Source organism: Geospiza fortis, unplaced genomic scaffold (genome assembly GCF_000277835.1).
Source record: "Geospiza fortis unplaced genomic scaffold, GeoFor_1.0 scaffold346, whole genome shotgun sequence".
Lineage (NCBI taxonomy): Eukaryota > Metazoa > Chordata > Aves > Passeriformes > Thraupidae > Geospiza > Geospiza fortis.
Window position 1 is genome coordinate 1,849,487 of NW_005054361.1, and position 14,188 is coordinate 1,863,674.

General features: G+C 43.0%; 2 protein-coding genes across 5 annotated transcripts in view; one reads left to right on the forward strand and one right to left on the reverse strand.

Moving 5' to 3' along the window:
• The window catches only part of TRAK1 (trafficking kinesin protein 1), an 81,032-nt gene extending 78,335 nt beyond the window's left edge, over positions 1–2,697 (forward strand). For 2 of the 4 annotated variants that reach the window (XM_031059416.1, XM_031059415.1), the window contains one exon: positions 1–2,697. This exon is cut by the window's left edge and continues 245 nt beyond it. In XM_031059416.1, coding sequence (XP_030915276.1) covers positions 1–521 — 521 coding nt within the window. In that variant the 3' untranslated portion in view covers positions 522–2,697. The other 2 variants (XM_014308193.2, XM_005423928.2) reach the window with 1 other exon arrangement.
• Positions 2,698–7,560: 4,863 nt separating this feature from the next.
• CCK (cholecystokinin) lies at positions 7,561–13,937 on the reverse strand. Its single transcript, XM_005423929.2, has 3 exons — positions 13,833–13,937; positions 11,999–12,253; positions 7,561–7,956 (listed from the first exon to the last, which is right to left on the reverse strand). The coding sequence occupies exons 2-3, from the start codon at positions 12,249–12,251 to the stop codon at positions 7,820–7,822; spliced, it is 390 nt and encodes a 129-aa protein (XP_005423986.1). The 5' UTR covers positions 12,252–12,253; positions 13,833–13,937; the 3' UTR covers positions 7,561–7,819.
• Between the last annotated feature and the right edge of the window lie 251 nt (positions 13,938–14,188).

The window sequence follows — 14,188 nt, forward strand, 5'->3', positions numbered from 1 at the left end:
CACCAAACTCACCCATGCAGACACCTTCTTCTTCCCCTCCATCTTTTGAGTTCAAGTGCACCAGCCCACCTTATGACAACTTCTTGGCTTCGAAGCCTGCTAGTTCAATCTTGAAGGAGGTGAGGAATAAGAAGAACATCAGGAACAGCGAGAGCCAAACTGACGTGTCTGTTTCCAACCTTAATCTCGTGGACAAAGTCAGGAGGTTTGGTATTGCCAAAGTGGTGAGTTCAGGGCAAACGTCAGCTGCTCCTTTAACTGAGGACCAGGGACCTCTTCTCTGTGGGGCACAGGGACCAGTGAGGGCCCTTGTTCCTGGAGGCCTGGCACCTGACGGCCTCCCCTTGGGCTGCCCTGCTGTGACCAGTGCCATTGGGGGCATCCAGCTGAACACTGGCATCCGAAGGAATCGGAGCTTCCCCACCATGGTGGGTTCCAGCATGCAGATGAAAGGCCCAACGTCCCTCACTTCAGGGATCCTCATGGGAACCAAGCTCCCCAAGCAAACTAGCTTACGATGAAGGACTTTATTTTTACAGCTAGTCTTTTTAAATGAAAATACTCGGATTCTTTCTCCAATCTCCTTTTCCTTTCCCCACCACCCCTTCATTGCCTCTTGAGTTTGACAAATCAACTTTGTGCCTAATGGGAGAAATGTGTAAACTTTGTATAAAATGTGTAAATATGTACCAGATCTATTGTAACTAATTGGATTATTTTACTGTTCAATCGAGTGCAAAAGGCTCTATGTTATGATTGCTGTATTAAGGTTAACTTGCTAACCTTTTGAAAAGGTTTCTTTTTAAGATGCACTGAAAAAAAGTGAAAGAGCAAAACCAACAAAAAATAACTTGACTAGAAAAACGTGAATTCTGTAGCTAGCCTAACTTGAGTCAAAGGTGCATGGGAAGCTATTGAATGTGTTATGTGAGACCTCTCATTACATCACTTGAAGCATGGGAGCATTTGTGCTTCGTTAAATACTGAGAAAAGCACTCAGTTTAACATATGGTAGTTTTAATTTTGCCTCTGTAGATGAGTTGAGCTGAGTTATTGGAGTGCCTGGCTATTATGCCTGAATGGATGAAACCTTATTTTCTTTTTTCTGTTCTGTATTTGCCTCCTGGCCAGGATTTATAAACTTGAACTAATACTGTGTTGAGGTCAGCAGGCCTACTGGGTACTTGGGATATTGACGTGTTCCTACCACGGCTGTTTCCTTTGGCACACCTACACTTTGTGCAACTTCTTTCTTTGTTGTTCTTTTGTTCTGTTTTGTTTTGTTCTTCAATGCTGCACTGGATTGTGGAAGGGAAAATGCTTTACTATGTGTTGCTGCCACTGAAACATGCTTTGTCAGTGCACCCAAAGAAAACAGTTTTCACAACTCGCGAGGTAAACATGGCAGTGACTTCCTAGAAGTCCCAGTTGCGGAACAGGTCGACAGATAAGAATGTTATAAAAGAACATGTAGCAAAACCAGTGTTAGGAAAAGGTGAGTCCTTGAACCTCAGCAGAGAACCACAGAAAACATTTAGTAATGGAATGGTACAGGTGGGAAAGAGCAGCTTGCAGCCCTCGTGCTGATCTTCGTATTTCATGCATGTCAGAGACCGTGGCCTTGTAAGCAAGGTGAGAATATTCTCCACCCATTTTCTGGTTTATTTTTTCAGAGAAACTTTCTTCATCTAAAGTCAGACCCTAGCACAGGTGAAAGTAGGGGAAATGCTTTATTTTCACAGTGTTTTTAAAATGAGGAAAATTCCTGCCATACAAACATATAACTCCCTACTTTTCAGAAAGGAAACATAAGACCTCACGCAACCTTTAGTTGCCAGGCAATCCTAATTATATCACAAATTTTTCTCTGTTTTTCCCAACCTTCTGCTGGGTGCTTGTAGAAAGAGTTGCAATACCTTGGAACTGGAACAGACTGGAGGGAGCTTGTTTCTAGAGCGGAGCTCAGACATAAATATTTTTTGGAAGAGGGGATGGAGAGGAGCAAAGCAGGGAGGGTTTAGCATCCACTTTCTTTTCCTTGCACTTCTTGTGGCATCTAAAATCAAGCTCCCCGTCTGTTACCATTGTCACACTACACATAACTGCCGTGAATTGCCATTTGTACCAGACTGTTACTAAATTATTAGCACTGATAATTTCTTGTATAAATGAAACTGTCTTTTAGTCTTTGTGACGAGAGATAGGTGGGTGGTTTGTTTCTTTCTGAATGAAGTAGTTATTGCAGTAGTGCTATGGACACTAAGGATATTTTTTGAGAAAGAAAAAAAACACATCGGTCAGTTACAGCATGTGTTTGAAGACTTCTATTTATTCTATGAACTTACAATGTTTTAGTAAAATGCCATCAGCTCTGTTTGCTGTTGTATGTGTGCACTTATTGCAAGTAAATTTAAGTATCTTTTTATTTGAATGTATCTTAAACCAGTAGATAGAATAACAGTTGATTCTGAAAAAAGTCATGGACTTAATGGACCATTTTATATACGCAGAGGAAGAAAGCAATACCATAAGAGAACTTAAAGTGTAGAAGGTAATCATGCAATTGGGAATTATTATTTAGCCTTTAAATAAGCTGTAGGAGCTGTCCACCCACCAGAGAAAGCAATTGTAACACATCAGAATGATGGAATTTAATTTTTTCTTCACTAATATCAATAAAATAACAGAAAAGTTGCATTGTTGTGTGTTATTCAACTTTTTCCTATTCTTTTAAGGTGATAAATCTTCCATCTTGATCCCTTGCTCTTATCTTAGTTAAAGCAAAATAAGATACCATCCTTTGATTTTTTTTAAATTCTTAGAACTGGTTGGAAAGTTTTCAGATTTTAAGTTTGCTGAAATCAGTGAAACTTGAGTCGAAAGAAAGAAGCAAATTAACCTTTTGATTTTTTTAATTTGAATTGTGAGAATGCAGAATTGGATGTTGTATGTGTATGATGAAACATCATTTAGTGAGGAATTCAAAACAGCTGCACACATGGTGAAAGCTAAATAATGGAAAAAGCTCCCTGGAGGAGGGAATAATCAGGCAGTAACTCATAGAAAGATTAGACAGCCTCATTGAGGAGAAGGGTGTGTGTGTGTGTGTGTGTGTGTGTGTGTATGAGGTGGAGAAGGAAAGAATAGCATTTATATCATGTACTTGCTGCAGAGAGGAAATGGGACAGCAGCAATGCCAAAATAAACTCATGGAGGGCTTGCATTAGTGTGACGCAGTGCCCTACGCCAGCTGCAAGAGAGGCTGATGCCAGGGGCACAGCCAGGAACTGTCAGGGAGTACAGACACTCATCCTTCTTCTCTGCACAGCTCTGAGCCTCAGGGAAGCTCGTGGTCAGAAAGTTAATGGTTAACAGGAGGGATCCAGGGAGGAGAAGCACGGTGCATCCAGCCCTGCTGGCCTGGGAACAGGAGGAGTTAAGCAAGTGCCAAACTGGGGAAGGTGAGAGCTGGTTCTGAGATGCACAGGAGAGTGAGTGTTGAAACTGTCCTGCACCCTGGCAATATTCAAGTATCTCAGAAACTTTTCTGGATGCATCTTCGCTTCTGGTAATCCTCCTATGAAAGCTGGGTTGGAGGGGAGAGGAAGAGGAGGTGCTGAAAATTGTGCCTAAGACTGGGCTGTAGATGGATCCTGAAAGACAGGATGTTCTTTGGAAAGACAAGACTGGCTAAAAATGCCTTTTGAGACTTTCTTTTGCATGTATCCTAAGCACTGGATGGCCCCACAACATACTATTGTGCACAGAGGTTTAAGAGTTCCTCCCAACTCCCTGAACACATTTGCTGGCAGCTCTCTGCATTGAATTGAAAAGTCCAGCAATGCCGGTGAGATGTGTCCTGCCTTCCTTTGGTACAGACAGCAGCTGCTGCCTTTGGCTTGTATTCACAGTGAAGAATTAGCCTCGTTCAGCTGTGCTACCACATCTCCCTGGGTGCTGCTCAGACCTGCTTTAATTCACTTAACAAGCCAATTGAACCACAGAATGCTAGGGAAAATACAAGGCCTGAAAGTTACTGGTGCTAAGCAATGTCCCTGGCTACAATGTAGGCAGTGGGCTTTCATGTGAGAACTGCATACACTTGAGGAGCCAGTAATGTTTGTGTTTAAAAGATGACAGAGATCTTTGCCCTGCTGAAATAGGTTTCAAGCTGTGCTGAATCCAATTGCCGTTCAATTGGCACAGGTACTTAGAAATGATTGGAGCTTTAACAAGCCCACAGCACACATTTTTTTTCTTTCTTTAAGGGAATTTTAACGAACTTAGGGGATACAAAAAGTGAACACACAGAGAAGCCTTTCGGTGCTCTGCTGGGACATTGAAACGTTCGTCTTGTTTGACTTGCAAATTCCTCTGCTCAGGCATTGGAGAGGGGAGTGCCTGGTCTGCTGTCAGGCTTGCTGAAATGTGCACAGCTGGGCTGCAGCTGGGAACATCTGGCTGAGGCATGTCGCCAGCCCACACGCAGCAAGGATGGAGCAGCTAGGGATGCATCAAAGCCAGGGAAAGGAGAGCAGGATCCACACATGTTCCTGTATGAAATACCAGGAGAGATGAGACTGCTCCGAGTCAGGTGTACTGGTGCAGCTGAGGTTTCCCACACATGCTGCCCCAGCTCCCAGGGAGAGCTGCCCCCTTCCAGGCATGGGTGATCCCTCTCTCTTGCCTGGGTTTCCCTTCATTCCCACAAGGAGCACTTGCTGCTTGCACCCTTTTCCCAGCTGTTGTATGCACAACTCTGCAAAAGAAGAACCACAAGCTTTTCCCAAATAATTTATGTGGAGTTTGCAGCAACCTGCTCCATCAATGGAGATTTGCCCAGCATCTGTTTTGAAATAAAGTTAATAAAGCTGAAACAGAACTAACTGAACCAAGCTCATGGAGAAAATAAACTGCAATTAAACACAAAAAGGTGTAGATTTGCTATTTTGCCAGTTTAAATTTAGCACCTATGCACATGCTTTCATAAAGATAAATGTGGATAAAGCTAAATTAAATGTCAAGAGAGTTGGCAGTGCCAGAAATCTCACGTCCCAGACAGCACCAGGAGATTATGTCAATGCACTGCTGTGTATGCTGGAACCTGTGGGGCACTTCTTGGCCCAAAGCCTTTGCTGGATGCAAGGGGCTCCTACCCAGCTGCAGAGACTCCATTCCTAAGGCTGCTGTTTCCCTTGGATTAAAACGGGCAGCCTGGAGAGTGGCTTCACTAATGCCACTAGGCAGTGTTGCAGCCACCAGGGCTGCGTGACTTTCTCAGGTTTGCTGGCTCCCCTGTTTAGCTCAAATTAGCACCTCCAGGTCACCTGGCAGCTGAATGGTGTCTCAGCAGCCTTTACAGCCCTTTCCCATCTGGGGAATTTCCTCTGTTCCCAGAGGAGCAGGTGATGCCTATTTTTATGACAATGAGGATTATGTTACTGAGCTGCCAATAGCCGGCTGCTCACAGCCAGCTCCCCCTTGCCTCGAGGAACGGCACAGTGTCCCAGAGTCACAGTCCCTCTTCATAACTACTGCAATTGCCCCTGTAATTCTTTATTCTTAACTCTCACTCGTGTCAGTCAGGGTCTGAAACCATTTTTGTGTCAGGCAAAGACAGGCTCCTGGGGGAGCAACATGTAAAAGCTGCCAAATCCATCACTTGACTGTACTGAGGGCTGTGCACTTTCATAGGCATCTTCAGAGCCCTTCAGAAGAGAGGAATGGGAAAATACATCTTTGTCTCTCCATCCATCTGCCTGTAGGAAACGAAACAAATGAGAAAAAGAAAAGGTTTGGTGTTTTTTCCTAATGATAACATTTTGCAGTAGTAAGGCTTGATTTGTAACATCACCCACTCCCAGCCCCCCTGCAATATATTACAATATTACATCCTTCATCAATTTAGGCCAGGAATGGGAACATTTAAAAATATTGCTTGAATGTTCCTGGCATTAATTTAAAAAGACAGCAAAGCAGAAACTAAGTTTTCTCTCAAGTTACTTTTAAAGAAGCATCCCTTTGGTGGCCAATGTATAAATAAATGCATTTTTAGAGTCATTTGTATTTTCCTGAGTTAAAAAATAGATTAATTGGTTTTAATCTCTTGTTTGAAAGTTTTGGATAAAATGGGCACTTTGCACTATTTTGCTGTGAGCAATAACCAAAATCAATGAGAGAATTCAGGTGATTTAGGACTCATTATGCTTGGAAAGGAACCTAAAAAAAGCCAGGCTAGGTGGCTTGGAAACTGGTTGACTGGGAGGAGCTTGAGAGGAAGAAACACAGAAAAGCATTTCCATGTTTTCTGTATGAGATGCACAAAAAAAAAAAAAAGGAAAAAAGGTGTTACTAGAGAAGAAAACTCCCTGTTAACTGTTTGCTGTATCCTTCTTTCACTGCAGATTCTGCCGTGCTGTTTACTCTCCCAGATGCTGCTGGGAGCAGCTCCTCAAAGTGTTTTGTGCTCAGCCCTTGGCACAACCATTTTGGGTTTTTTTCCAATGTTGGTTTTAGAAGAATTTTGGTTTAGTGCAAGTATTTTCTACGTATTGTTTTCTACACTTTGTGTTTGCCTATCAAGTGCTGTAGAAATTGCTGCTTCTTTCCTTTGGCAAGCACCTGCTTTCCCACGTGTGACAAATATATTCCTCTTTGTATTAGTGCATATGTTCGGGAGAAACTCTGTGAATTATGCAATGCAAAAATCACCTCCTTCACAATTTAGGGCATTCCTCAGATGTGAGATCCAGCTGCTGAAGGAGACCCAGGAGCTGCAGGGAGGTTGGTTACTTGTGGTGGAGGAGGAGCAGGCAGGTAAAACACTTTTTTTGCAGCATGCCCACGGGCAGAAGGGAATGATTGCAGCAACTGCAGTGTGCTGGCTTTGCACAATCTGGGCTCACTGCCCAGCTCTGAACTTGGGGTCCCCTGCCCTGCTCTGAGCCAGGTAAGAGCTGGGCAGAACCCCCCTCCTCTCCACATCGGTGGGCAATGGCCAGCTCAGCCTCTGTGATACTTGGGGCCACCTCTTTCCTGTGAGGATACTGTGGCCAGACTGCTCCCACCCCTCTCCCTCTCAGGATCACCTTCTGCTCTGTTCAGGAAGCTGTCTTCACCCCCTCCCAAATGAATGCTTAGCTCACCATACAGCAGGGAATGCTCTGTTTATTCTGTGATTTGCAGCCATCAGCAGAACTTTCACATTGAATTCACAACATAAAACAAATAAGCTAGGACGATGAAGCATGTTGGTGTCATCCCTCTTTTTCACTGTTTTAGCACTGTTGGCTGTTCACTGGAAACATGTGGGCTCAGTGTAAAACTCAATCCTTTGCAAACAGGGTCACCATGAAAATAGCTGGTCTTTTCTGGCAGTATTGTGCTGCTGTGTTTATATTTAGACAAGTTCCCTAGAGTTCAAAGCTTTTGGGATTGACAGAAGATTTCTCTGAAAAATATATAATCTGACTATTCAACCCATGGGATATATTTACAGTGCCAAATAAAGGCATTATGCTATCTCTCTTTTATAGTAAGACACCCAGCAACATGCAGTGACAGGACAAGGAGGGATAAGTGAAATCATTTTAATATAGTATCAATGTATGAGAAACCACAAAAGAGAGAAAATGTTTTCTGGAAAATTCTGCATATGTATATATTGCATTGTATAGTCTTACAGACAAACTTATGTCAAGTACATAATTTTAAATACTTTAAAACACTGATTTGAAAAGGACAACAAATTGATTTATCTTTTTTTGTACAGACATGGGAGTGTGATTTTTTTTTCCTCATTGCTATAGTTTGGTGTTCTTCAGGAAGAATACTCATATTCTTCAGCACTGCGGCGTCCAAAATCCATCCAGCCCATGTAGTCTCTGTCATTTATCCTGTGAGTAGGATCAATGCTCTGTACCCTGTTTCCCATAACTGAGAATCTTCCACTGGAACCTAAGGAAAAAGTGTTTGGGAGAGCAGAGAGTAAGAGGACACATTTTCCAGGTTCACTCGTGTTCTGATCTGGCTTGTGCTCATTAGCAGGTGTCTGCAATAGTTGAGATGGACCTGATACAGTCATGTAACACCCCTGTCATGTCATTGGGGAAAACATCAATAGGAACCTTACAGGTAATGTCCTGGAAGTGGCTTGGATAATTTTCTACCTCCTGCTGCAGGAATATTCTGCTCCTGTCTGACAAAAAGGAATACAGATAGATTTTTCCTTTTTTCTTCCTATTTTACTAGAGAAAGAGACCCAGAATAATTTCTCAATATTCCTATAAAGCCCCACGTTCGCTTTCTCATACTGAGAGAGCTGCTCTACATGTAAAACAACTCTTGAGAGCAAGCTCAAGCCTGAGACACCACAGCCCTGTGTTGCTTAAAAAGACACAAATGTAAGTACAGGAGCTCTTACAGTGCAAATTTGGCAACAAGCAGGGTAGAGTTATGAATCCTAGGTTTTGTGGAAAAGTGGGAATAGTCCTGAAATGGAGAAAGTTGTGTCTGGAATTCACAGTTAGAGATACCTATTGCTGGAATTATGCAGGGCTTTTTACTATGTCAGGGATTTTTTCATTGCTTATCCAAAGCCTCCATAATTCTTTTCACAGCAGGGTTGGATGCTGATTTCTGATCTTGCCTTATCCTTTCTGTATGCCTTGCTTAAGGCATCAAAGAGATAAAAACTATTTGCAAGGAGAATTTATGCCTTAAAAAAATGGGCTGCAATCCTCTGTTTTCACAGCATCACATGATGTAACTAAAAAATACAGGGGCAGGTAAATTACTTCTCTCTATACTCCCTGAAAACAGACAAAATTGATATATAACAATAATTAGATGGAGTTAAGCTTTGAGTGAGGAAGGGACAGATTTAATATATTAGTGTTCAATGCAGACTAAGGCTTGAGGAATACTTGAATTGATCAAAAAGGAAAAGGAGCCCAAATTAAATCCCATATATCCAAATCTACACAATTGCTTTGCTTTCAGTTTCTTGTGTTTTGAAGGAACCTCTGTTGACTCTGTGCTTTTATATTTCAAGGTCTTCCTCATGTAGTGCTTTATAATGACCATGACCCAGTGAAACAAAAAGCAACTGCATTGCTTTGTTAGTGGTTGCAGGGAGTTGAAGATACACACACACACACACACACAAAAAAGCCATTACGAGATGTCGTGGCTCTCTACAACATCTCTGTACAACAAAACGACAAAAAAAAAAATCTTCCCTAGAACAGAATGTCTATCATTAAATGCTCATGAAGTTCATGCCATTAAATGCCATGAAGTTCACATTCATAATTCAAAAAGTGTAATTAAGGCCATGACAATGGCTCCTTAGCACAACAACCAGGCAGGGCAGAGGCAGTGCAGAACCATCACTCTGATGTTGGTGCTTAAGAGACTTCTGAGCCTGCCATGACCTGAGGGCCACAAAGGCTCCCCTGGTGCCACTCCTGTCTGGCCAGTCAAGGGCTCCTTAGAGGACATTAAACGTGCCTGTCACTGGCTTGAAAGCTACAACACCTCTTCTACACAGTATCAGATTCAAGCTGAAAGCCTGCAGACGAACATGATTGAAAGCCTGGGTCACAAATTTCCTAACAGCATCTTAATTACCTCTCCTCAGCCCACTAGAGATGTCATGTGGGTATTGCAGAATCAGTGTATGACAAACATATTCAAAGTTGTAGCAGTTCAGCTACAGGGCTGCCATCAATCCCCAAGCTCTTGAGAGAACTTAGCTCTATCACTGTTTCAACTAGAAATACTTTACAAAACCAGCCCTTCTATTAATCATGACTGCTAACACTAACAAAAGCCCTGACTCTCTCTGGAATTTTCTAGTGATTATTATGGTTTAGACAGGTGACTAATACAGTAGATGTGAGTGTTCTGCAGAGATTTCTGAAGTACTGCCCAGAGTCTTCACATTAAATGAGAATATAATGTTTTGATGGGAACACTGTATGTATGTTATAAATTAAGTAAATACTGTTTTTCCTGTGAATTTTTCTCTCCTGTAACGAGCAACTACATCTCCAAACTAGAGTCCAACTAGCCTAGTCACATCACAAGAATCCCATAATCTGCTTCCAGACTCTTTTTAGAATTAATTATATATGTCAATAACACATATGCAGGAAATTGTCCCTCATATTAATATTTACAGAAAAAGACGTCTTAAATCCAAAGGTGTTTTTTTTTTTCCGCTTTATCTGGTTAATCTACTTGGCAGTGTCAGCCACATATTTAAGAGAATATAATGGATACATAAACTAGAATGAGGAGCTCAGTTTCCATGTGGGAGGGCAACAATGACTATGCTGAGGAAAGGTAATGAGGATTCTGCTTGGCAGACTGCTGCAGTAACATTCTTATTCAATAACAGCCTTAAGTGTAGCACTGAACTGTGGAATTTCATACCTGAATTATCTTTCCACTAAATTGCATGAACAGCTAGAAATTGTTCCTTAATGGATATTGTGCATATTGCTGACATGAGATGAAATCTTTCAGGCACTATTGGAAGTGATTCATTTTTCTGTTGTTTCTAGTTTGGCTGTGTTCTGAGTACACAGAGGAGTGTGCATGGCTGCATACGTAATGCACAAACCCAGATGTGGCATCTCTTAATTGCAGACCACCATCACAGATAAGCACAGGACTTTGCCTAGCATAGAGATCAGCAGGGAAGCTGTCAAGAGGGGAGGGTTAAATGATCTGCATTATGCAGGGAAAGTTCTTAGTTATATAAAGTGAACTTTATCCTAAGCACCGTCTGGGGCTGGGTGTGAATTAATTTCTCAGTGTCTGTATGGCCAGGTAATCCTAATCCTAATTACTGGCTTCTCTTGAAACCCTCTTTCCTTCTTGGATGTCTTTTCTGCGTAGAACAGGGCAAAGGCTGGAGTGAAGCTTTCATGAGTAAACAAAATTTCTCTAGTGGCTCTCGCTGAGGCTGGCAGCCAAAAGGCCACAGCAATTAGGCTGCCCATGGTGTTACTCTACTGAAACACCAAGCAGTACAGAGATGTACAGCTCAAAAGGAAAAATGTTTTCTTGGGGAAATGTCAGTGGTCAATGATTTTGAGCCATCATTTTTACTGGTAGCACCAATGGCATGCTTTTCTGCCTATGTAAAATACATTCTGTAAGGTGTCCACAGGGATAGCTTTACTCTTATGTAATACAATTGTTTCCTCAAATGACTAATAAATCTCATTATAAGAATGCTCTGTAATCCCACTGCTCTACTGATTCTTCATGTTCTTGTTACACAGTGCCGTGGAGGTTTTAGATAACTGCAAGACTGTGTTCCCAGGCTGCCTGAGACCAAAAACCTACCAGGAATCAATCTGTGTGGAAGCAAATATGCTTTTACTTATCATTGATTTTAATTATTGCACTAATAAATATTAATTCTGTGCTTTGAAAGCTTTCATGCTATTGTAATTTCCTCTGGGAACAAACATATGACAAATCCAATACTCAGAATATTTCCTTGGTACAGGGATTTCTGACTGAGGTGAGGCTGGCCATTTGGTCTGCATTTATCCTCAGAAAAGTCTTCCTGCTCTTCTAACTTAAAATCCTCCCTCCCTTTTTTAAACTAAATTGAAAGACTTCAAGGAAAACAATTATCTGAGATACTACATGCTGAAAAGAGCCCCAAAATAATAAGGCAATGAAAATAGTTAAAAACAAAAGCTGGACTATAACCTAAGAGGTTTGTGACGTTTTCTCCAGTTATCTCTCCCCAGTTATCCACTCCCTGACTGAGAGTCATATAAAGATGAAATAAACCCTTTTTTTGGCAGGGGTTTGGGAGAGAGCATATGGAATGCTGTCTACTTCAGGGACAAGCAGGCAAAATCTAAATCCTATCTTCTCTGGGAATTCACGTTAGATGATGACAGGGTTATCTCAACCCCTAGGAACCCCCGCAGGAGATGCCAGTGCCCCAGGAGCAGGCTGTGAGCAGTACCTTTTCTGGCTTGCTGGAGATACTTGGCCAGCAGGGCGCCGATGTTGGCTCTCTGGTCCCCGCTGACCTCCAGCCGCTGCAGGGACTTCAGGGGCCCGGCGGCCGGAGCGCGGGAGTGCCGCTGCTGTTCTGTCAGGCTCTGCTCCAGCTCGGCAGGCACAGCATTCCCACCGTGCGAGCCCAGAGGGTGCTGTCCCAGGCAGCTCACCGAGAGCACGGCGAGGAACACGCAGATGCACAGCCCGCTGGACATTGCTGGGGAGAAAAGGGACAGGGGCTCTTGCATGACCACATTTACTACATTTTGTGCAGTCCCTAACCCCATCTTCCACCGGGAATGCTGGATTCTGAGCAATGCGGGCACGTGTCGTTTGTTTTTGTGGTGGTTTTTTTTGGTTTGTTTTTTTTTTTTTTTTTTTTTTTTTTTTTTTTTTTTAATGTAGGTAACTGCAGGATCTGTCTAAAGTTGGAAAACATGAATAGCTAAATATCCCGGCTAAAGAGGAAGGTACAGGTAATTTTGTTTCTTCCAGCCTAGTATGTACTGTGTATCTCCCTGATCTACTCAATTCTTATTTGCTTTTCTTTCTTTGGAAGCTGTATTGCATAAAAACTTAAGGGACTTGAATCCATCTCTGTGGAAAAAACTCGTGATTCAAACATTTCAGTATTTTGCCATTGCATTAAAACCCTGCTGTTATTACAGACACTCAGTTTTGACAAGTTCTATGAAGAGCCTTTATTCTAACAACCTACATTGATTTGAACTTTAGTGTTCAAGAGGTTTAATCTCATCATGCACAAAAAGAAAAAAAAATCTTTCCCCAGTGAAAGAAAAACCAAAATCTAACACACCAAATGCCCCAAAGCATTTGGTCTAACAGCTGGAGTGATAAAAGCTGTACAGTTAAAAGCTGTAAGAAATAAAGTGCAACTTAATAACTTGTTCATATTAAACAGCAAATTTAGATTTCTATTGCTTCCTTACATGTGTACTAAGCAAAACAACGTTGGTTTACTAAACTGTTTTATCACATAAGCTGAAATGATATTTTTTCCTGGAAACAGAGAAATTACTCTCAATTCTTAGAAGAAACAAACTACCTAGTACTTCATGCTATAGAGGTAATTTTCACTTGTAAATACACATGGAATATCTCAGCTACATGAGATTTTTTGAACTGCTTCAGTTCTCTAACAATACACTTGAAACAAACCTTTAAATTTTAAAAGGGGATAAAATTAAGCTTATTTACCCAACACATACACTAGATCAAAATAATTCACAATATATAAAACATGAGGGTTTTAAATATTCTCAGGAGATGAGTGAGGAAAGTTGAAATGTCAAAATGTCACTCCAACGTGGTTATTAGCAATGTACCCATCTAGGTTTGGGTACTCAGAGACTGACGGTGCATTGCACCTTTCAGCTGTCCTGAGCCCTGTATTTTTTACACACATACATGTAATTATATATATATATACATATATATATATACACACACACACATATATATATCACACACTCAGACATATCTAAGTATTAATGTCATTGCTATGGTCTCCAAACCGCGCATCTCACCACTGCTGGCCGGCTCCCTTCCCAGCTGCCCAGGGTGGGAAGCCCCGCTCGCCGCTCCCCGCGCTGGGATCCACCCGGCTGCCCGCGCTCGTCGGGAGCGGCCGGAATTCTTCTTCCCCGCCGGGAAGCGTTTCCTCCGGCACAGAGCGGGATGCCCCCCGAGCCGCGGCACAGGTGAGCGCCAGGCATCCCCATTCCCTCTGCCTCCCCGCCCTCAGCCGTGGTGCCGTCAGAAGAGGCGCTCCCTACCTTTCTGCTGCGCTTTTCCAAGGTCCCGCTCGAGCTGGGAGCACTGAGTGCCGAGTGCGCCCAAGCAGGGAAGTCGGGGGAGACTCAGCCTCGGCCCCTTAAATAGCGGCGGGCACCGAGGCGGTGTTTGCACACTTCTGACGCAGCCGGGGCCCCCGCCCGCTCAGCCCCTCTCCCCGCCCCGGGCACCGGCACCGGGGCTCTGTGAGCTCCAGGGGGGACCGGGGCTCCTTCCCCGCCTCCTTCCCCTGGGAGCGGAGGAGTGCGGAGGAGTGCGGGCTCCGCGGAGCTGCCCTGCCCACGGGCCGGCCCCCGACCGCCGCTCCCGGCTCTCCCCGCATGGAAGCGCTCGGCCG